The 22730-nt window shown below is 44.2% G+C and overlaps 1 protein-coding gene across 6 annotated transcripts in view; it reads right to left on the reverse strand.

Annotated features, from left to right (window-relative positions):
- The window catches only part of ccdc88ab (coiled-coil domain containing 88Ab), a 63611-nt gene extending 41528 nt beyond the window's left edge, over positions 1-22083 (reverse strand). For all 6 annotated transcript variants that reach the window (XM_056435343.1, XM_056435340.1, XM_056435345.1 and 3 more), the window contains exons 1-3: positions 21455-22083; positions 21248-21348; positions 10085-10193 (exon numbers count right to left, since the gene is read on the reverse strand). In XM_056435343.1, the coding sequence (XP_056291318.1) occupies positions 10085-10193; positions 21248-21348; positions 21455-21517 (273 nt within the window). In that variant the 5' untranslated portion in view covers positions 21518-22083. The remainder of the gene's footprint in view (positions 1-10084; positions 10194-21247; positions 21349-21454) is intronic.
- Positions 22084-22730: the final 647 nt, after the last annotated feature.

A 22730-nucleotide genomic window follows, 5' to 3' on the forward strand; every position in this document is an offset into this window, starting at 1 on the left:
AGCTGCCGGCTAATAAAGCTAAACTACAGTAGACTAAATATGCCTCGTGGATTGGCTGGCGAAGGCTTAGCGCTCATACATAAAACATGATGGACACGGCAGGAGGGAGACCAGCCACCACGCTGGTCATGTCATGGTGATGCGCTGAAATACTGCGACAGGCATGCAAGTGAGCGCATCCATGCACACACACACAAACACACACGCACACGTCCTTGGCTCAGTCATATGTCACTCTATCCATATCCAAGTCACACATGGGGAAGAGTCGCTCATTTATATATACAGGACTGTCTCAGAAAATTAGAATATTGTGATAAAGTTCTTTATTTTCTGTAATGCAATTAAAAAAACAAAAATGTCATGCATTCTGGATTCATTACACAAAAACTGAAATATTGCAAACCTTTTATTCTTTTAATATTGCTGATTTATGGCTAACAGAAAACTCTAAAATCTATCTCATAAAAAAAATATATTTCCTCAGACCAAGTAGAAAAAAAGATTTATAACAGCAAAACAAAATCAAACATTTGAAAATATGTTTCCAGTGTTTCGAGTTAATTATTATCATAGTGATTTTTTTTTAATACCCTACTAGTATACTTTTTTTTGATATTCTAATATTTAGAGATAGGATATATTTTTTTTTAAGCTGTGTTTAAAATGCAATCATCAAAAAAAAAAATAAAAGCAATATTTATTTTGATTGATTGTTATTGAATGATCATGAAGATTTTTTTTTTTTTTTGTTTTACTTTAAAATAAAGAACTTTATCACAATATTCTAATTTTCTGAGACAGTCCTGTATATATATATATATGTATATATTAAAAAAGAGAGATTATTTACATAGTGGTGAGTCATGATGGAGAATAAAAGAGAAACAGAGGGGAAAAGGGAGGACTGGAAGAAAGAGAGAGCGCTGCAGCTTTGATTCCAACACTTCTCACTCCAGGCACGCAAGGCTGAGCTGCCTCCTCTCCTCACCATCTCCCCCCTTCCTCCCTTCCCCCCCACCCCGACACTATATTGCTGTATTATTGATTCCAGCAGGATTCACAGCTCCTCTCCATCCCACGGAGACATTCAGACAGGCGGATAGAATGGAGGCGCTGGTTGAGGGAGAGCTTGTCGAACACGTTGGGATTTACTCATTCGATAGATTTTGTGCAAAGAGATGTGGTATTGGGCACGTGCCTTTATGTTAATGTGAGCAGCTTCAAATTAGCTCTGCAGGTCTGTTACAGCAAAACATATTGATCAGCCTCATCCTCTCGGGGAAGCTCCAACATCTCCTCTGGAAAGGAATTCCCCGACATCCTGAATTCAAAATACTATATACTGAAGAATGTTCTTTAAAAAGGCCGTTGCTGCAACATTTGGAGGTCTGCATTCTGCTCTATTGTCTTAAACTAGATGTGGGCTGAATGGAGGTCTGCTGGCAATTGAGATAATATTCTGCTGATCCACCAGTTTGGTAGACAACAGACAGAAACACACACACACACACACACCTGCAAATGCAATACATGGCATGGGGTACATGTGCTCTTACAGTAGGAAGGTGTGTATGTGGTGTCAGTGGAAAGGTTAAGAGGCTACTGTGTGTCTGTCACAGGACCCCTGTCTGTTAAACAAGCCATCCCCAACACACACACACACACACACACACACAAACCTCCCTAATACTCCTTCCCATCTATCCACCCAAGCACAAGTTCCGCTGCAGACACAGATTTAACAGGGGACTAATTGTACTGCCTGTGTGTGTGTGTGTGTGTGTGTGTGTACAAATGTCAACCCTGGAAGCCTGAATCCCACCCATTCTGCAGACATGGAGGGTTACCATAGAAACGAGGAGATGGGTTTATTTCCCCCATGCTAGAGAGTCTGACACACATGTATGTACACACACACACACATCCCCTCCACCCACACCCCCTTGGGTGAGGCACTGCGGACTTCTCTCCTGCAGAACAACTGCAGAGATTATGATTTTGAAAAGGTTATTACCACCAAGAAGAGGAAGGAGTGTTCTTCCCCTTTCACTCACATCTGACACACGCACACACACACACACACACACACACACACACCACGAAACACATGATATCACTGTACGGCCCCATGAACTGAATGAGTGCAAGGAAAGCGTGCCGTGCTGTTCAGCACTATAATAACAGACCCGTAAGAACACAAAGGGGGATTTGCGCACTGCGGTTCAATACCCCTCCTATCGGAGAGATGACTACAGGACTAGTGAGGAAAACTACAATTAAAAAGAGGAACCTCAAAGTCAAATATCCTCAAGTGGGAAAGAAGATATTGTTTAATTATCTGCTGGAACACTAAACGCATACAAATATAAACATTATTTTTTTTTACTTTGATGATAATTAAAAAATGTATCGTCTATGATGCCCAGCAGAAAGATAAAAAAGCTCTTCCAACTTATAAAATAATGACTAATAGAGAATTAATCATGACCCTGTGGAAGTTATTCTATTCATCACATAGTTCCTAGTTATGTGCAAATGTGTTAAATAAAGAAGTGAAATAAAGCTAATACTCATGAATCAGATGGGACCTGACAACAGTTGCTCTGCTCAACAGTCCAGTCCACTGAAAAAGGACAGCAGTCCACCGTGGGCCAGATGGAGCGATCATCTCGTGAGGAGGAGGAAGGAACGAGCCATTAGTTTCCCGTTTCTTTTGTTCTCCGCCGTTATCTATCAGCTAGAGTGCTTTTTACAGCAGACCCCTGAGGCCTGAACGAGTGGACGGGTTGGTCCTGCTGCTCGCCTCAAAAAGGTGGAGGCAGGTGGGTTGGAGAAGCCGCACCCCACCACCCCCACCCCGTCACCCCAGGGCTCTGCTTCACACTGGAAAAGTCCACACACACACACACACACACACACACACAGATCATTCTATTCAATTTAGGTCCATGCAATTATTGCTCTCTATGAGGAGCCATTTAGATGAAGTCTCATTGTTTCATCAACTGATCTACCGTTTTCAATCAAGTTTAATACACTTGGACTCTTGCAGAGCGGCATTGATAATTGTTTTTTAAGAGATGGTTCAAAGCAATGCGTATACTTGCTTCAACCTAGAAAAGATAGTAAATGTATAATGAGCTGCCCTTTGTCCACATGTTTAGACGACTGAACGAAACTGTTTAAAAACCTTTAAACTACTAAACAAGTGTTTGAAATTTTAGGGCTGGATTAAATTGAGTTTTTTGGACACGCTCTCGTTCAGAGATGGAAAAGAAGAACCCAGCTTCCAGCTTCCCCTTAATACAGCAACTCTGCTAGAGCCTGAAAATGACCCACTTTCAGCAGATGTGAACCTACTCGACATTATAACTGCTGCAAATTACCCTTTACATGCACTCCCACTCACATGGACAGACTGAGTTGGTGCTTGCAGAAATGTATGCACACCGTGTTATTTTGGTATGCCAATACTCCGTTCCCCCCGAGGCTGTGATTATACGGTGCACTGTCGAGTGGTTCTCGGTGTAAACGGGAACGCCACTCGACGTTCAAGGCCTTGAAAGCTAAGAAACAGTGTGGAAGTCTGTGGACAAATACGTCTCAGAATAAGTGAGTGCTTGTCGACAGTAAGGGGCGAACAAGACCGCCGGCGGCAATAAATGACATTTGATCACAAGAATACTTCCCTTGTTTAAAAAAAATCAGAAAAAGTAAAGTTTGCGGCGGTCGACAGTATGCGTTGCCAGGTTACCATTGGCAATCGTTGAGACATTGGCAACAAATATTTGGGCTTCGGTTGCCATCAGTCGCAACCACACCACCAAATTCTCTCAAAACAGATTAGAGGTCATCTCTGAAAGGGAGATGATGGACTAGCTGTTTTTGACCCACAATCCACCCCATATATATGTTTTTATTTCTAGTTTTGAGATTTGACTCTTTGTTCTAAAGAAGTGCTTATTTCTTTTTATCCTGTACACACACACACACATATATATATATATACATATATATATATATATATATGTATATATACACATATATATATATATATATATGTGATTGTTAAAAAACCTAACGAGTTAAGTCGCTGCTCCACCATCATCAACAGGATATTCAGACTAGCTAGCATGCACCGAGCCTGCAGCTATACAAGCATATGCCCTAATTAACTTGTTGGCCCTTGACTGAAGCTGGAAGGAGCAGCAAGACAAGACCTCAATGGAAAATTCCAGACGAACAAAACAAACCTATATTAAAGAATACTTGCATATTTGTTTGTTGTTCTAGAGTTGAAGGCAATACACATAACTGCTGGCCTTAGGGCAAAAGCTGTAATAACAAGGATGAAATAAACATGTTCTCCTTTTTAGATGAAGTCAAAAACCACAACCATACAGAATGTTGCAGCAGATTTGTGTGTGTGTGTGTGGGGGGGCGGTGTCAACTTGACTCCGGCCCAGCAACAGGGCATCTTTGTGAGGCTTTAGGCTAGAAGTAAAACAACCAAACCAGGCAACAGTCGAGGTCGCTGAATGCTAAACTGACTAAATATGTTCTCAGGCTGGTTGCAGCTTGGCCTACAAATGATAACTAATAAAAACCTTTGAGAGGGCCAGATAACCGATCCTTAAATACCTATTTGGAGAGCCTTCCCAAAGAACCTAGCAGAGCTTTGGGGCCAGGCTGGCTCGAGCATGAATGGTGCCCTCTGTCACCCTTTAAAAACAGTCAAACCAGAGCCTGGAGCTTACGCCACACCCCAAACCAAAGCAGTGGCATACAGAGGACAGAACTGCTCTCATTTCCATTCTGGAGCTTTTCTGAGGCTGGGAGCAGAGCAAGTTGTGGTTTCAACTGTACAACAGTGCTCAATAGACAAGATTTAAAAAACAGCTACAGGAGCATGACTATTCATTATTAAACTAAAGTATAAATTACCCACATTTTTGTCACTGGAAAAAGGTTTCGCCAACCCATCAAATTGAAGGAGTAGTTTTGACATTGAATGGCACCAGATGCTCTCCGAGCCTGGTTCTCTTCGACCGGGATGAAGGGATTCACTCAGCAAGCTTTGAGAGACGCTAGTAAAAGCACGAGGGTTTTAGTTGAAGCGTAAAGGATATGACACCCCGCTTAAGAATGACAACCCCAAGGCCACACAAATTAAGAAGGAGGCCCAGTATACATATTTGGACTGACCACCAGAAAAATGTAACCTTCGGTTAACTCTGCTGTACGGAAATGACCAAGTATCCGGAGAGGTTCATATCCCACTCAGGAAACACAAATGCGGTAATTGCTAGCATGCATGTTCAACCTCACTTAGTCAGGAAATATGTTCCTAGTCACGGCTGCTAATATGCAACATGAAAAAAAAGCACGGTGCCTTCATTGGGACAAGCACACACACACACACACACACACACACACATGTGTGCAGCTGTTCGGCCTTAATCTGTTCACCAGAATCTGAAATCTGAAGCCTGTCTAGACATTTACCTCCTCCACAATCTACTGTACCAGAACCGTAACAGACACTTCGATCGCAGACACACACACACACACAGACACACACTCCAGCTCAGCCCGAGAGAGCCGCGAAATGAAAACCATTATCTTTGAAATTATTGTCTTGCGTCAATTCACATTTCACAACCTCTGCGCGAAGTCGATCTCCGTGGGATTACATCTCGTACGGAAATCAGGGCGCAGAGAGGAGGAGTGGAAAAGTGGTGACGGTAAAGTTCGGGGGGAAAGGGACAAAGGGAAGTCCCAGAAAAACCTCCCCGATATATCGTCTACCGCCGATGGCTCGAGAAGGTTAATGAATAAGTCACCAGAAGAGCCTCAGGGAGGGAAGGAACAGAGGAAGACTTTATGGAATTGGAGCATTTGCTGACCTGCCAGACACTTCAAATGAAATATAGAGCTTTTCATGAAAGAGGCAACATATCTATGGACACCAATCCACGGGAGACATCGACTTTATGAGAGTGAATTCAGCCTCTGTTGATGCATTACTTTTAGGTTTGTTCAGGTTCAGTGATGTTTACCGAGAGTGGTTTTGAACCGATTGGGGGGAATCTAATTAAAAAGGGTCTCAAGTGAGATCAATTTATTGAATCACAGGAAGCAACCAACCATACAAGACTTCCACTCACTCCATGTCCTCTTTTCAAAGTGCCGAGTCGTACGATAAATTTTGTAGTTCGACTATGTTGAGGAAATGTTACTTCCTGTATTCTTGTTGTTCTTAGTTTGTACTCTAGGTTGAAATGCACTTATTGTAAGTCGCTTTGGATAAAAAAAAAAAATGTAAGAACCTGCTAGGTCCATTAACCGAGTACCTGAATGGTTCCGTCTTCGTCCATATGGCTCTGGAAATCTGTAACCAGGAACCGATAAAACCACCAGAGGAAAAAAGGAGACCATGAACCATATATCAAAGACGATTTCCCTCCTCATTTCCACAAGAAGAAGTGGCTCCTTTTGATTCTAGACCAGCAACAGTGTGAGTGGGTTCAGTGTTTCCCACAAGATTGTGAGAGCCTGTGGTTGGTGGGCCTCAGATCCTGTAGGGGGGGTCCAAGGGCATTCTCAAGGTTAATATTCTATAAAGAAGCCTTTACTATTGTACACGTACATTACTTTAGTGTATTTAAGTGCAATTTGAGGTACTTTACTCAAGTATTTCCATTTTATGGAACCTTTAAATGTCCCCACACAAACAAGTGCAAGTCTGCTAGAAACTACTCCCAATGATTAGATGAAGGGCCGTCCGTCCTCGTCTCTCACACTTGCTCTCTTCCCTTGTGCTCTTGCATTTCCACGCCTACCTTGTGAGCATTACTAATCCGAGTGAGTCTCTTCACTGTGATTAAATACACACTATCCACCCTCTTGACACATTTAGTTGATAAGCAGCTGCAATGATTTCAGCAGTAAAAATAAGAAACACTTCAACTCTCGTAAACCGACGGTCGACGACTTGTAAATCAAAGAGCGCGGGAGATAAAAAGGGAACTGCATAAAAGAGCTGAGAAAATTCAAAGAGCAAACAATCAAGAGGGTCTTATGGCTTCTTAAGCCATCCAACCTCAAACTCCTTGGCATGAAATACTGATATGCCCATGTAAACAAGCCAAGTCTTTCTCTAAGGACCATATTTTGATACTGTCTGGCTTTGGTGTACATATCAATTCTGTGGGTTGTTAAGGCCCTTTAAGGCCATAAAGGGGGCAGCCAGACAGTGAGCAGGGAGGGCAGGAGGCATCTGCATGGGGAATATTCAGCCCGTAGGTGGTCTATAGAGGCAGAGCCTGCAGACACAAGTCATGGCTGAACAATAGTTGGGACCAGGAGGTCAACAGAGCGATGCAGCGGCCAACAGGGAAGATTAACGAAACACAGTGGACGAACAAGTGTTTCCTTGTTGGCCCGACAATGTCCTCCAAAGCTAAAACAACGTGGAATAGAATGGGTTACATGGCCTGAAAACACATAGACACACTGGCCTTCTCGCTCTGCATTTAGAGCTCCGAAACAGCACCCGGATATCATTGACAATGGGTGATCTGGTGTTGGATACCATCATTAATAAATAACAATTACACACATTTATATTCATGCGTTTGTTTGTTACATTTTGCTTTACAAAGTTAGGAAAAAGGCATGTTTCGTCACGCCTGATGTTGCCTTACACATAAATGAAGAGGCGGTATGCTTCACTTGGTGGAAGTGACGGGTCATTCTTTTTTTATAATCGGATCGGTAGTCGATATCAACGGTTACCAAAAGTCCAGATATCAGTATCTGTCGAGACTGCCTCAATAATCCATTTTTTTTAAAGAGATGGGAAAACTCCCTTTGAGTTGAACAATTTGGCCAAATAGACAGACGCTGACTCGACTTTTAGATAAAGTACAGTTTCAATAATCTGAAATCTAAGTTAAAAAAAAATTTGAAAATTAAAAAATGTAACTCAAAAAGGAAATAGATTTTTCCAAAGATATATGCATTCTTTCAAAAGTTAAATTTATTTCAATATTTTCAGTAATGGTTTCATTTGACAGAAAAAGTGGGTTGTATTGTTGTAAAATGCTGACTTCAGGATGAAAAGAGGCGAGTACGTCCAGTCGCTAACCGAGACGAGATGCTCCCGGTTCAAGTCTTTAACCCTTCCCATCATCTCATCAGCCACCGACTGCTGATCGCTACTTAACCCCAGCAGCCACTGACACCGAGAGCCATAATAATACTGCTGTCCTAGTGGGGGCTTTTGAAGACTTATAACGCCAAAGTCTACACAATAGGCCGCCTGTTTAAATAAGATGGTGAGTGATTAACAGGATGTGTAGGACCAAGGAAAACTAGACCCAGCAAAGCAGTTAGCCAACCGGTGACACGATTCACTTGACCTTCTGGGGCTAAAGATGGAATTGTAGACACAGAAATATCAGTTTTAAAAACAGTCAAAACAGCAACAGGAACTAGTCAGTCTATCTAAATCTAAGTACTATCAATTAACAAAGGAAAATCTAATTACATTCAGCCAAAAGTAGGCCTTAAAATACACACTTTCTCCATTTCATACTGAATAATACTAAGTTGCGTGATAAGTACGTCCCCTCTTCACAGCCACAGCCCCAGAGGATATGGGTCAGAGTCCTGAGTCGGAAGTGTGTGAAATCTGTGTCTCCGTCAGTGTGACTGCTTGGACAATCAACATCCCTAAATGTAAGGCACTGTCGCAACAGCATGCTGAGCCACGTATAATTCCTGCTTATCACAAACAGTTCAGACACAGCATTAAGAAAAAGAAACAAAACATTTACGGTAGAAAAACCTGAACAACTGTAACTTGACATTTGGTTGTGTCACATGTTTGTTCTGATTTGTGTCAACATTAATTTGCACAATGCAGAGAAAACTAAGATCGAGTGCTCCAAAGCCCGGCCAGGCTTCAGTTTAGCTCTCCATTTAACCCAGATAACATAAACATGAAGTGGTTTGACAGGCATATCGACCGCTTAGCGTGCAGCATGTGCGTACTCCAACAACCCAAACCGACTATGTGATTAAGCGATGGCCCAGGGTTTGCGTCTACAGACATTTCCCAGACTATATATTTCAATGCATTGCTCCCTCCTGCATTTACAGACTTCCACATGTGGCCATACCACTCAGACACGTTGTTATCAGAGCTGATCTTTCCTCCATCTTTAACCCCCCCTCACATCCTCCTCCACTTTCTCTTTGAAGCCTCAATCTTTTCCTTTCGGTAAATGTGGAGATAAACGGTCGGGGACGGGGGTTAACCAGCTGTGCAAAGCAGTAAACACAGACCGCACGTGAGATGAGACTTCCCTACATGGGACTCGGTGGGCTTCCATCACCCTCGCATATTCCTGAATTCAGCTTCTACGTCTGCCGTGTCGGCATCATCGTAATGCTGCGAGCTGCCTTTTCCAGTTTACTCTCTTAGACTAACGGAAGTGGATCTATCAGGTCATCATCCGAGAGGGTATTTTCTGCACAAGATCATTTTTTAATCAAAAAACCAGATAAATCACAATGCGGAGAGGCAGATCAGTGGCTTAATGCGCTTCACATTCCTGATATCTCTGCCTATTTTGGGCCCTCTCTGGCATCTGGATGAGAGGGTCCCAATACCGCATCATACGCGGATACACATGTGCAAATACATCTCCGTTTGTACTGCCAAGTGAAATGTGGCATGTGCGTGGACACATTCAGTCATGTGTGTGTGTGTGTGTGTGTGTGTGTGTGTGTGTGTGTGTGTGTGTGTGTGTTTTTACTGTTTGAATCCCTCGGGCTCAGGCATGAAGTGAACATGGAAACCAAGTGTATAGCTTTACTTAGGAGGTGAGTTTCAGACAAAGCAAAACACATTGACGCATTTATATAAGTTATTCATCATGAGTCTGAAGCTAAACACACACAGAAACAGCTTGCACACTTCATTGGAACGTGAACACTGTTAAAGAATCTCTTAGAATAAAGAGGAACAGGTGCGATCCGACCTTGCGGCTTGTTCAACGGAGAGACATCTCACCTGATAGTAGGCTTTAATCTGCCTGATGAGAATAGAGAGGTTCTGGATGCGCAGTGTGGGGTCATTGTTCACCTTCTTGTTGGTCCTCTGCACCGTGGCCTTCGGATTTCTGTGGAGAAATAAAAAATTGCATTCAGTCATTTAATCTCCGTTTGTAGATTAATGTCAGTTAAAGATGTACGGAAACATTTTTAAATGAATGTTTCTGAGCATGTGTCACTGGGTTGGTTTTCTATGATGTGTGTTTGGCTAAAATCATTCGCAGCACAGTGACAATGGACCCTGGTCTCAGGAGGTCGAGTGCCATCAAAGACAGTCGGCCACCCCTTAAAATCTGGAGGCTCCGATTGTTTAGACGGTTTTCAGCCTTCAAATCTAATTCTGGGACGGTAAAAAAAAGGAGCGTGCACGACGACTGACGTTACCACGGGTGCCAACATGTTTTATTGAGCCTCAGAGACATTCCACAAACTCCCCCCCCAGTTGCTGTTATCCAACAATCCACACCACCGCTTGCATATCTATGCAAATTACCTTTAAAATACCAAACCTCATGTAATCTCAAACCTAGTTAAATCACCGTTGTTGGCATGCTAATTGGTGAAACTAATTGGTGCAGAGAGGCGAGTTTCCTGGCAATTTGAGCGTCTGTCCGTCTGTCCGTCTGGATGCTCAACAAGCCATCTGCCAGGCACATGGTCAGTACTAATTAGCAACCCATGCATTTATCAATTACCTTCCCACGTCTCGACTTTAAAATGAGCTTTTCAACCGCTACGTTTGACACCACGAATAGTATTAATTAAAAAGGTTCTTGAAATGGCAGCTTTTGCATTGAGTGCAAGTTAAAAGTAAAACGGACTAATACTATGCAAGACATGTGGCCTTAATGTGATAACTACTGATCCCCTGAGGGAAAGTCATATTCCATAGACTCCCACTTCCGAGAGCAGAGGCGGTGACCCAAGAGCAGATACGGTTTCACCGAGAGACACTTTGAAAGACACGCGCCGTCCTACTCTGCAGGCTAAATGGAATCCAATGCAACCAATATTTGAATGATTAAACAATGAAATATAAAGAAAAACATCACATGTATATCCATTTGAACAAAACAAAAATGACTCCTGGATTTGTTTCACTCAATCTATCCAGTAACCGATAACCGATGCACCAACGTTGCGTGCATCGTCGTGGATACATTGAACCCCTGTCCCAGTAAGTCTCCATATAATCAACTTCTTTAGCTGCAAGGTTGTCAGCTGTGTGCCTGCCCCGCGTTCTCCGTCAGGGTTTCCATCGCAAGGCAGGCGAAACGTTAGCGAGCGTCTGGCCGCGAGATCAAGAGCGCGCGCCGATGGGTGTGATGACGTTAGCAGTTACGTTACAGCTGTGAACGCAGCAGAACAGTGTGTGTGTGTGTGTGTGTGTGTGTGTGTTTTGGTCGTTGAATAAATGCTCAAACTCCTCAAGACGTCAAAAGCATCCTTCGTCTGCACCAAGCCCACGAGGGAAAAGTAGGAAAATCTCACCCACTCCCCTACTAAAAAAATAAAATAGCCCTGTATATAATTAATAATACATGTATTACATCACACCAGCAGTACTAAAGAGCAGCTCTCTCTTTTTCATGAAATGCACTTCAGAGCATAGATCCCATGACCTATAGAATAGGGTCAACATGCTCCGAGTCGGGGGGAGGAGAGTCCTGGCTGCTTGTGAATGTATGCGTGCGTGCATGCAGTGTGTGGCACATGTGTAGTCATGCAAGCGTGTGCGCATGTCTGCATCTGTGCTCCAGAATAGCGTGTCTGTATGAGTGCATGAAGCTTCATCCTGAATAAACATTAAGACGGTATCAATCAAGATTTTTGTTTTCAGCGTCCCTCTTGTGAAGATGTCAAAGGTGAAGGATTCTTCATCTTCCTCCAGGACATTCAGCTCGGTGGTGTTGCAGTCTCGGGGGACTTGTGGCTTCCTAATGACTTTAGCATGCTGCTGCTGCTGCTCCGCTTCTACCAAGACTGATTACACGTAGAGGGATTTCATAAAAAAACTCTCATACCCAGGAATATAAATATTCCAAGTTCCCAGCAATCATTTTCATAAAATTCTAATGTAGAGTAAAAGACTCAATGTGCTCATTATAATATGCATTTAATGCTTCAGTAGCCTTAACTCTTAAATAACATTCTAATATATAATGATACGCGTTTCGTTTCCACCAAGAGAAAGGGGCAGAATGCCTTTCTCCTGAATCAACCGGCTGCAGTGTGGATGTGTTCATTTGTCTTTGATCAGCCTCCGCCCTGATATACACACCCCCACACAATCATGCTAATCAGAGGGACACAGGGTTCTATTTAATACCGGTATAAATGAGCAGTCATGTGACCTCATCCCCACCCCCCTCCACACACACGCTCAGCCCCTTTGGAGGTCCATAGTAGGGGGTCTATTTAACCCATTCATTAAAAAGCACAGGAGGCAGTAATCCTGTCAGGGCGAGGAGGGCGATGTGGGGAATGAGGTGCGAGTGTGTGTGTGTGTGTGTGTGTCAGAGATTGAAAGAGAGAAAAACAGCAAAGAAAGGGTCGCCCAGTCATACATTCCTTCACCATCAGAGTCAGGCAAGAACATGGCGGCCACAACAATATAACCGTGACGACACTACATCGCTCATTTTTGGGGCTCCGAAGCCACGCGTGCTAGCACGCGACAGGCCGACGCCCCCTGTGGATCGGCGGCCGATTAAACACAGGGACTTACTCCGGTAATGGAGGCCTCTCGCCCTGTTCCCGCTGATGCAGTAAACCCAAGGCTTTGAATAGACGAAACAGCCAGCAAGGCAGACAACTAGTGGGCCAGTCAGCCAGACGGCCGGTCAATAAGCCGGGCCGTCGGTGCTGTCGATGGGCACCGCAGCCTTCTGTAGGGCCCAGGGCCACTGGGCTTTCTCCTCTCATCTCCTGGCTTTGATTGGCTGGGTAGGTTAGAGAGTAGTGTTAACCCACATATGACAGGCTGCATTACACTCAGCATGAGCAGCCAGGCACACACACACACACACAAAGTAGGCTAAATGCACACATACAAAGACAAGAATGCAGACTTCATTTGGCCACGTGTTGGGGATAGAGCTGTACTGTCCAAACACAGCAGGGGAGTGTGTGTTTGTGACCGTGTGTGTACGTGTGAGAAAGAGAGAGACACACACACACACAAGCAAACGCACACACACACACAGAGAAAGAGGAATCGGGGGGGGGGGGGGGGGCTGTTATTAGCAGCCACGCTAATGTTGGCAGTTCAGTTCAGGGTAATTCTGTGGCTCTGCTTCTGTCACATCCCCGATTAAAAGTGTAAAACCTGTCTGAGACGAAGATGAGAAGTCATCCTCTCACAACAAACTAGAACATGAAATCTAAAATCAACACTAATACCCCTCAGGACTCACACTTAACTCAATTAGCCAGATCGAAGTCTTACTTCTTAAATTAAGCTGACATGCCTTGTAGAAACACGACGAAGCCAACAATCAATGTGAAGTTTGCTCGTAGCGGACAGGCCATATGATGCAACTCTGGGAACAATAATTACAATAGTGTATGAGTTTTTAGGATTATGAGTTGAATTTTAAAGGATACCTTTAATAGTATGACAATGCCATTGCTCATACACGTCCCTCTGTGACATGCACAGGACAGGAGTTGGCAAAATCAAGAGCGTAATGAACGATAAAGCTCCGCAAATCAAATTGTAAATACTCCGTTTAAATATTTACACGCCGTTTGCAACAATTGAAGTTCAGCCTGAATCTTGTTCAAATCAAATCTTGCAACACCTGAGTGCACGTTAACACACCGACCGCCTCTCTCCCAATGGAAGCTTGAGAGCACAGTAAACACACAGAGGCAACACGCAGAACCAGTGAAGAATGAAGCAATGACTTTGTAACATCGTTGGCACCATGCTTATTAATAATAATAATTTGCGTACCAAATAAAGAATACTTTGTTCACTTTGCGATGGGTATATATTACAAAACATATCACCTACACTCAAAGAAATGACTCATTGGATGAACTCAATTACATTTTTGGCAGGTTTTCCATCCAATAATTATATGCAACTCCAACTCAAATTTAGCACATCAGTGCAATAAAATGTAATTAAGTTAGTCCAACTCATTTGTATCAGATACATCTAAAATATAATCACGATATTCATTAAATTAAATAAATTTGTGTTTGTCCAACTAAAAATATTAACTAACTAACTCACAAAATATGCAAACTCCACACAGAAGGAACGCCCGGACTGGGAATTGAACCCACGGCCCTCTGGCTTTGAGGCGACAGTGCTAGCCACTACACCACCGTACAGCCCTGAAAGTGTGTTCACCTCATGTAAACAACTGATTTTCAGAAGGCGCATGCGCAAAGGGTAGTCCCCAATGAAACACATTTATTTTGAGTTGATATGCACACCATCTAACCTAAATAAATCTAATAAATTAAAGTATTCATACATTTTGTGTTACACCCATTCAATATAAATATCTATTTTTGTAATTGATTTATTTAAATGTATCAAACAATATTTAAATGTGTCACCTCGAAGAAGGGCTTGAATCGTTTTTGTGAGTGTAACCTAAATAAATCTAATAAATGAAAGTATTCATACATTTTGTGTTACACCCATTCAATATAAATATCTTCGTTTTGTAATTGATTTATTTAAATGTATCAAACAATATTTAAATGTGTCACCTCTAAGAAGGGCTTGAATCGTTTTTGTGAGTAACCTAAATAAATCTAATAAATGAAAGTATTCATACATTTTGTGTTACACCCATTCAATATAAATATCTTCGTTTTGTAATTGATTTATTTAAATGTATCAAACAATATTTAAATGTGTCACCTCTAAGAAGGGCTTGAATCGTTTTTTTGAGTGTAGTGGCCGATATGATGTCTTTTGCTACGAGTCAGCCCTACTGCTCGAGGGGGCTGCTTCCCCTTTTTGTTTCCCACGAGAGACGTAGTGTGTACAACAAGCCCAGTGAGGGTCTGACCATCGGTATGTGGCTCGCAGCCGACTTCCTCGTCTTGGCTTCTCATGGGGTCGTTTCTCTCCTTGTCTTTGTCTTTCTGTTTCCACAGGGCCTCTTCCCATTCCATAGGGACTCCAGATAAACGCGTTGGTGACAAACTGGATGCAATTGGATACTTTGCCATGTGCTGGACTACAAGCACATAGACCATAAAACATTGAAATGCACAGACAAAAAGGGCCTCGAATAATAAGCGCATTCCTGTAGTGCCACACTCACTTCTCTGCTGCACTGAGTTCCTCTTATTTAACAGAAGTGGTGTGCTTGGTCACCGATTAATTCTACTGTGTTGCTAATTCTCAAAGTTAAGCTGCTGTTAATGAACAACTCAACACTTCACAGCAAAAAGGTCTTCCAAGGAACAGGAGGGATTATGCCCCCTGAGCCACTGAGGGGCTTGTAACATGAAGCAGATGGAGGAAGTGTTGAGTTTGCATTAACAGGAAACCGCAGCAGCGGCAAAAATACCTAATTTGGACAAGTTATGATTAAATATATAAAATTCTGAAGATGTCAGGTTAAATGTGTGACATTGCCTGACGGATGCTGAACATGGTGCAGCCCAGAAACCCCAATTAATCCCGAAAATGCATTGCATTAAATATCAACCCCGGTCAAAAAAAATGAATTGCTAGGGCTGAGTAACATGTGTTAAAAAAAGAACCCTAAAATGGTCCATTATGGGATTTAGAAAAAGGGCCTCGCATTAACACAGCCTTGTTAAAAGGTCTGTCCTCTCAAGGTCACAGCTGCCGTTTCCTGTCCGACTTGATATACATCCCCCTGCTCGACAGACGCAGCGAAGACGGCAGGACGCGGGCACGATTGTACGAGGGACGACGGATTAATGTGCGATTCTACACTTTGACGAGGAGGGCGGCAGACCCCGCGGTCCAGGAAGCAGCGGTGGAGGAATCGAACGGGCCGACGGCCCAGCGGCAGCTCGGAGAGCCTCTCTGCTCGGTCCGCTGGGGCTCGCCCCGAAGAGAACGACAACAAAGGCTTCAGAGTGCTGCTCAAAGAAAACAGAGGAGGACGAGGGGGAGAGAGGGAGAGAAGGAGAGACATGGACTGACAAGCAGACCGAGATGAAGGAAATGACTGCAGGGTGGGGCAAAGGGTACAGTAGCAGTAGGGGTTGAGACATGATGCAGAGAGAGGGAAAGGAACTAGATGGCAGAGGGAAGGGAGACAAACAAGATGAGTGTCATGGAAATGTTCTCCATCATCCTTCAGTCCAACACCAAAAGGTGTCTCGATTGCACGGCAAAAAGAATTAGAAACCGGAACCAGCTAATTTCTGGTATTTTTGTACAGCTGCAGATTCATTTTATTTTGATCAATTGATTGCTGCAACGCTAATGTATGTCGATGGATCAAGATGTAACCAGGGAGAACGCCAAGGAAGTGGGGGAAAGTTCTTATTTGTTCTCACCATTTTATTAAAATTACTAAAGATCCCTTATGAATTCCATTCATTAAGATCCATTATGTCTTAGCAACATAAACAGGAGTGTGTTCAAGGTAGGATACTTTATGCACAAAAGGTTTTCACTCAAAGATGAATGAAAGACAGAAAGAAGAAAAAAGAGGCCGTTTTTAGATTTGTTGCCAGATGGCTGGTACCCTCAGAATATTGACGGAGAGAAACAAAGCCATAAGCAGAGCAGAAGCATAATAATGTTGCCTCCACATGTTAGTACAACAATAACCAGAGAATCAAATGATGCATCAGAGCCTGCAACAAAAGAGCAACGGGGTTCAGGGTTTAAACCAACACTCGTCATTCAGTGGCGTCCTTCCACAGCAAGACTCTTCCCCCGAGCTCATTGGTCGAGGGCTTCGTGTTTGCATGACGTGTCGAAAAGCCAATTCTGTCATGAAAGGAAGTGATGACAGGCGTACTGAGGACATCCTGTGTATACGAGCGTCTAAAAAAGATAATAATAATCTAAAATCGACTGACTCGTGGGTTCACTTCTTTAAGGCCGACAGCAACTCGAAAGCACTCTCGTAAGCAGAACAGAAGTATGCAGGTGGAAGGGGAACGTCGCCTTCATTTGTGTTTTTACACTCACTCCCAGGTGTGCAGCCTTTCAGACGGATTCACAGACGTGCACGGATCTGTGCGAATGCTCAAGTCAACAGAAATCAGCCTGTGCAACATGCGGGACGGCATTCTTTTTATAATCCACCATCTTTCCCTCTATATACTTGCACTCAATCCCACAAACAGTCAGTCAGTACTCTCGACTGATTTCCTTGGTCACACATCAAATGGGTCCTTTTTCCGATGCCGGGGTCACACGTCCAGATTGTAAAGCCGTCTGTGGCAAATTTGCGATATTGGGCTTTACATATAAGTTTCAATTGAAATCAGATCTCCTTTTTTTAATACTGAGAAGTCTCCATCTCACTACTGCATTACTCTGTCCCACTGGCCCGTGGAGGGCAGACCGACTGGTTCACAGGCCAACGAGCCAGCCCGGGCCTACGGGACTGGCAGGAAAACAGAACTCAACTGGACGCTTGTCACTCTGACAAAACTCAAATTAGAGCCCCTCTTGCCGAGCGGGAAAACTAATTGGTTTGACGGCACGGAGGAGGCGATCTAATTGGCTCGGCAATGTCAGTTGCAAGAGGGCAGGTGGGGGGTGGGGGGGTGACGTGGTGCCATCTGGGTGTCAGCAAACCGTTAGTCTCTCTCTCTCTCTCTCCCTCTCCCTCTCCCTCTCCTCTCTCCCTCTACCTCTACGCTGTCCCGTGCTGTTCCGATGACAACTGCTGCCAGCCTGTCTGCCGCGTCGGCACTGAGGCCGCGCAGAGACCGCCACACGGCGACACTCAAGCTCATTCTGCAGCAGCTGACATCACCGGGGAGAGACGTGAAACGCTCAAGTTTCTCCGGCCAGAGGACTGTTGGTGTGAGGGAAATAAAGGGGGGGGAGAAATATTTTTAGGAACCCTGCTTAACAATGTTTTTGTGTACGCCGACTTTCATATACTACCGTCTTTACGTATTTGGAGTTGTATCCTCCACTCTGGAAGACTTAGCACAGGGCATTTCATTCAATGCTCAACTCCAGTTTGTTATTTTCCAGTGTAAACACGGCTGACTGGCGGTAACAACAGCGGAGCTTTTTGAGCGGGAACTGATCACTCGCTAGCGGGGCGATGCCAACCGGCACGCACGACAAAATATCTTAAGCTGCCAGAACAGAGGGAGAGAGAGAGAAAAAAAGAAGAACAGCATGAGTAAGTGAGAGTGCGTTCGTAGGAGCCTGCAATGAATACAATCCCCGTTAATCATCGCCTACAGTCCCTCAAAAAGAAGCTGGAGAACGTTCCTGTGGTTTAGCTACTTTTTAATGAGTGGAAGAGAGAGATGTTGAGGGAAGGGAGGCATTTCTAATTGTTCCAGTCAACACACGGCAACAAATGTGAACACACTTGAGGCCAGTTTCAAAAACACATGTATGTCTTTTAATACTGAATTAAAAATCATGCACTGATACCGGGCTGGTTGATGCATTAAAACACTTAAAACTTTAATCCTTATCAAAAGTTAGGAGAGCCATGTTTAAGACTGATGTTGCCTTGCGTATAAAAGAAGAAAGATCCCAATCACTTCCACGCAGTGAGGAATACCTACAGGATATTAATGCAGTCCTGGTATGGGATCAGTACTCGGTATCGACTACCCAGAGCCCAGGTATCTTTATGGGGACAGAAAAAGTCAGATTTTGTATCCCTAATATTACGTTTCTAAAAAAAATAGAACAAGGGCGTGTGTCACTGTCTTTGAGGAATGCCATCATCTAAAACTCCCTAAAGCTGTGGTTTCGAGGGATGGAAATGAGCTTATTATATAGTATATTTCAGTTAGCACAGCTTACTGGAGGAGACCACGCGGTGCTGGTGAAGTGGGAGAGGCAGACAGAAAGCAGTCTCACCGACATAGCGTCTGACCAGTACTGTAGGCCTTTTGTGTGGGAGGGTGGCCGTACAAGACGACTACCGACAGCTGCCTCAGTCCAAAAGAAAAAGCACAGCAGAAAAGAAAGGAAAAAAACAGCCAGATACACACACACACACACACACACTCCCACGCAGACACAGAAGCCCTACAGAAAAGCACACACACAAATATAAACAGAGCGGGCTGTGACCGCCAATCCCCGACATCCTGTCAGGCGATCACAAAGTCACAGTTCAATTCAGCTCGACGCTGGCTGCTCTGTCCAGGAGCACACACACACACACACACACACACACACACACACCGGAACGGCCCCGTCCAGCCTACTCCACTTATCTGCAGACAGAAATCCTACCGAGAGCCCATTGCCAAAGAGCTCGGCTTTGATATGGGGATCTGAGGAGTTTCCGTGTGGCTCGGCAAACCGCCGCTAGAGAATATAGGTTTATTTTTGCATTTTCGCCCTCTTTGTTTTTTCTTTTGCGTATCTTCTGTGCCATGTTTAAGGTTTTCAACCATGTTGGCAAACCGTTTTCCATCTCACTCACACTTCCCGCCCTTCCCCCGCGTATCCTTCCGGTTGCTTTCCGCTATACAATTTCCCATTGGGGAAAAGCTCTTGAAATACTCACGACTTGTTAATCGTTTTAAGGAGGTGTGTGTGTGTGTGTGTGTGTGTGTGTGTGTGTGTGTCTGTGTCTGTGTGTGTGTGTGTGTGCATGCGTGTGAAGATGCCCTTGTCCAACAGAACCTGCAATAGCCTCCTTAAACACCTTTCTGCTTTGAAGGATTTCTTTGAGATTATAAAGACAGCCTGGAGGAGGAGGAGGAGGAGGAGGAGGTACAGGACAGAGGTGGAAGAGGAAGTTGAAACCTGAAGGTAGGCGGGTTCGTGGAGTGGTGCAGCCGAGCAGCTGGAGGTCGAGGACACCAACCAGAGACAGGAAAAGACCAGTCAGAGCTAATCATGCAGCTCAACTCTTCTAAACACTCTCCACTCTGAATATAGCGAGGTTTGCTCCGCTCACGTAGAAACACAGAGATGCACGAGTGCAGAAGACGAGCGTCCTCACGCCGTGGAATACGAGTGACACCTGCAACACAGCGTAATCTCTACTGAGGGGGGAAATCAATTCCACTGGGAAGCAGGGGAGGGGGGGGGGATGCTGACGGTGTGGAGAGTGGCATTAGCGGAAACATTTTTTTTGAAATTGCAATGCAAGCGGGAAGTAGCAGCCCTAAACCAGACAAAGGAATGGAAAGCTGTCTGCTGCCGTGCTAGATGACAGGAGGGGGCTGGAAAGACAGGCAGATTCAGACAAATCCAATGCATCATCATCTTCTCCAGAACCTTCCCTCCCTATGAAGAGATCTGCCAAAGCATCTACTTCCCATCTACTTAAGTGAAAACAAACATACTGTGCTGGCCTGCTACATTGATGAAGGATCTTGTGTAATCTGCTGCATCCAGATTCTGCACCCCTTCCCGTGTTTGTCCGCTCACGACTACCGTTTCTAGTTGTAATCTGCCGCCCGGCAGGAAGCTCTGCAGCCTCCAGGAGTAATGCGTTCTCCCAGTCAGCTGCGGATGACAGCCATGCTGCCTCCTCGCATCCTCGGAGATGCTCGCAAGGAAACCAACTGCAGCTGCAAGAGATCCCGACAACAACTGTCTGCAAGGATTTTTTGCATGAAAGTGTGTGTGTTAGTGTGAGTGTGTGTGTGTGTGTGTGTGTGTGACCCACAAATACAAGGTCCCTTTGTGTGTAGCCTACATTCACTTCAGCAGACAATTTCAAGTACTGGACAGAGGCCGGAGTTCTTTAAAAGAAATGCTTCATTTGGTCATGTGGGGATGACCACTACAAGCCCCAGGGGATCATTTATTGTCTCCCATCCCCGCCCACAGACCAGTCATTGAGCCATACACACACACACACACACACACACACACACACACACAGTCTCTCATACACACAGTGTATACATCTATTATCGTGATGCGTTTGGGGTCCCAAGTGTCTCTACACATGTTGTCATACGACCAATCATATTTCAAATCACTTACATCTCGAGCATGATCTCGTTCAGGTAAATCCCATCCACGAGTTCGATATATTCCGATAACGCGGTGCCTTCGGTCAACGTCGCATGGCCGACCGTCTTCACCTGAAACGGGACAATGCACAGAGGTGTCGGCTCATCAATAAGCACTTCAAAGGAATATGGGTAATTAGCTTCGATACACATCCCGATGCTTCATCGGGGCTCTTACCCAGCAGACCAGCGGCGTGAGCATAAACTGCTCCAGCAGAGGGGTGAAAACCTCGCTTTCCATATTTTTTTTCCAGGGGCAAACTGGGGCAGATTTAAAAAAATGTGCACTCCCCGGGAGAAATAGGCGTTTGTGTTGCCTCCGCTCATGTAGCGGATTCAATTAAGTCGACGCTCATTTGGAAAAAAATAAATAACGGGGTCTGTGGTTTTACTCGGGGAGGGAGGGGGGGAAAAGAGAAGGAAAAAAAAAAAACGTTAATCCACAATCTTCTTGACACGACACAGCTGTTTCAGATGCCAACGGCGGGGCTTGGCTCCCTAGAGGAAACGTAATTACATGTTTTTGTGAACGCGAGCTATCTCCAGACAGTCTCCATGAGACCTGAGCCAGGTAGGGCTTTTTGCTCTGGAAGAGGAAGAAGGTCTCACACAGGCGAAGCTAAATATTCCTCCGACATGATTAACTAAATGAAAATATCCAGCGCGTGCAGAGGAGAAGAAGAAAAAGAAGAAAAAGTCCAGTTGTTCAAAGGTCCTGTTTTTTCTCTCAAAATCCTTCTGTTTACTCCTTTCTAATGAAGTGTGAAGTCATTTGTGCCCTGGTGGCTCGTCGGTCCTCCCCGTCGGACTCCGTTCAAACGCCGCATACGAATGAAGGGAGGGAGGTGAGAGGATGACTGGAGGACACGTAGCACCGCCCCGCTCTCCTCCGCATCTCACCCCGCCCCTTCGGCTCGAGAATGTAAAAAATAAAAAAATAAAAAATAGGGCATCGATGAAAGTATATATTTCCATTAAAATAAAAAGAGTGTGTGTTCTGAGAGAATTTGTTCATTATTTGAAAGATTTGTTGAAAAGACGAAAATGTATTTTAAATGAATAATGCAGACACTAAATGGACCAGGCGTATAGGTTGTGTGTGCAGGCAGCTCTATAGTGCTTTAATGTATATGCAATGGCTTGCAAAATATTTTCTTCTTGTTTTATTCCTGTGCAAAATAACCTTTTGTCTGCATTCACAGCATGCATGAGGCTCCATTAAAGCAGCAAGCAAGCAGGTTACTGACACCTAGTGGGTAATGTACAAATAGACGACTGTAAATGTACAGTAAGTATGCCCCGAGCTGTGTCTTCAAATCAGTGTGCACTGTGCAGTCAAATAAATATCTGACGTGATGCACTTCCCCTTCGTGGGAAATAAAGTAATTTGGGACACATAGTGTAACGATTAGCCAACAGAAAATCTAGTTTCAACTATTTTGACAATTGCCCAA

Source organism: Pseudoliparis swirei, chromosome 17 (assembly GCF_029220125.1).
Source record: "Pseudoliparis swirei isolate HS2019 ecotype Mariana Trench chromosome 17, NWPU_hadal_v1, whole genome shotgun sequence".
In the NCBI taxonomy this organism is placed as follows: Eukaryota; Metazoa; Chordata; class Actinopteri; order Perciformes; family Liparidae; genus Pseudoliparis; species Pseudoliparis swirei.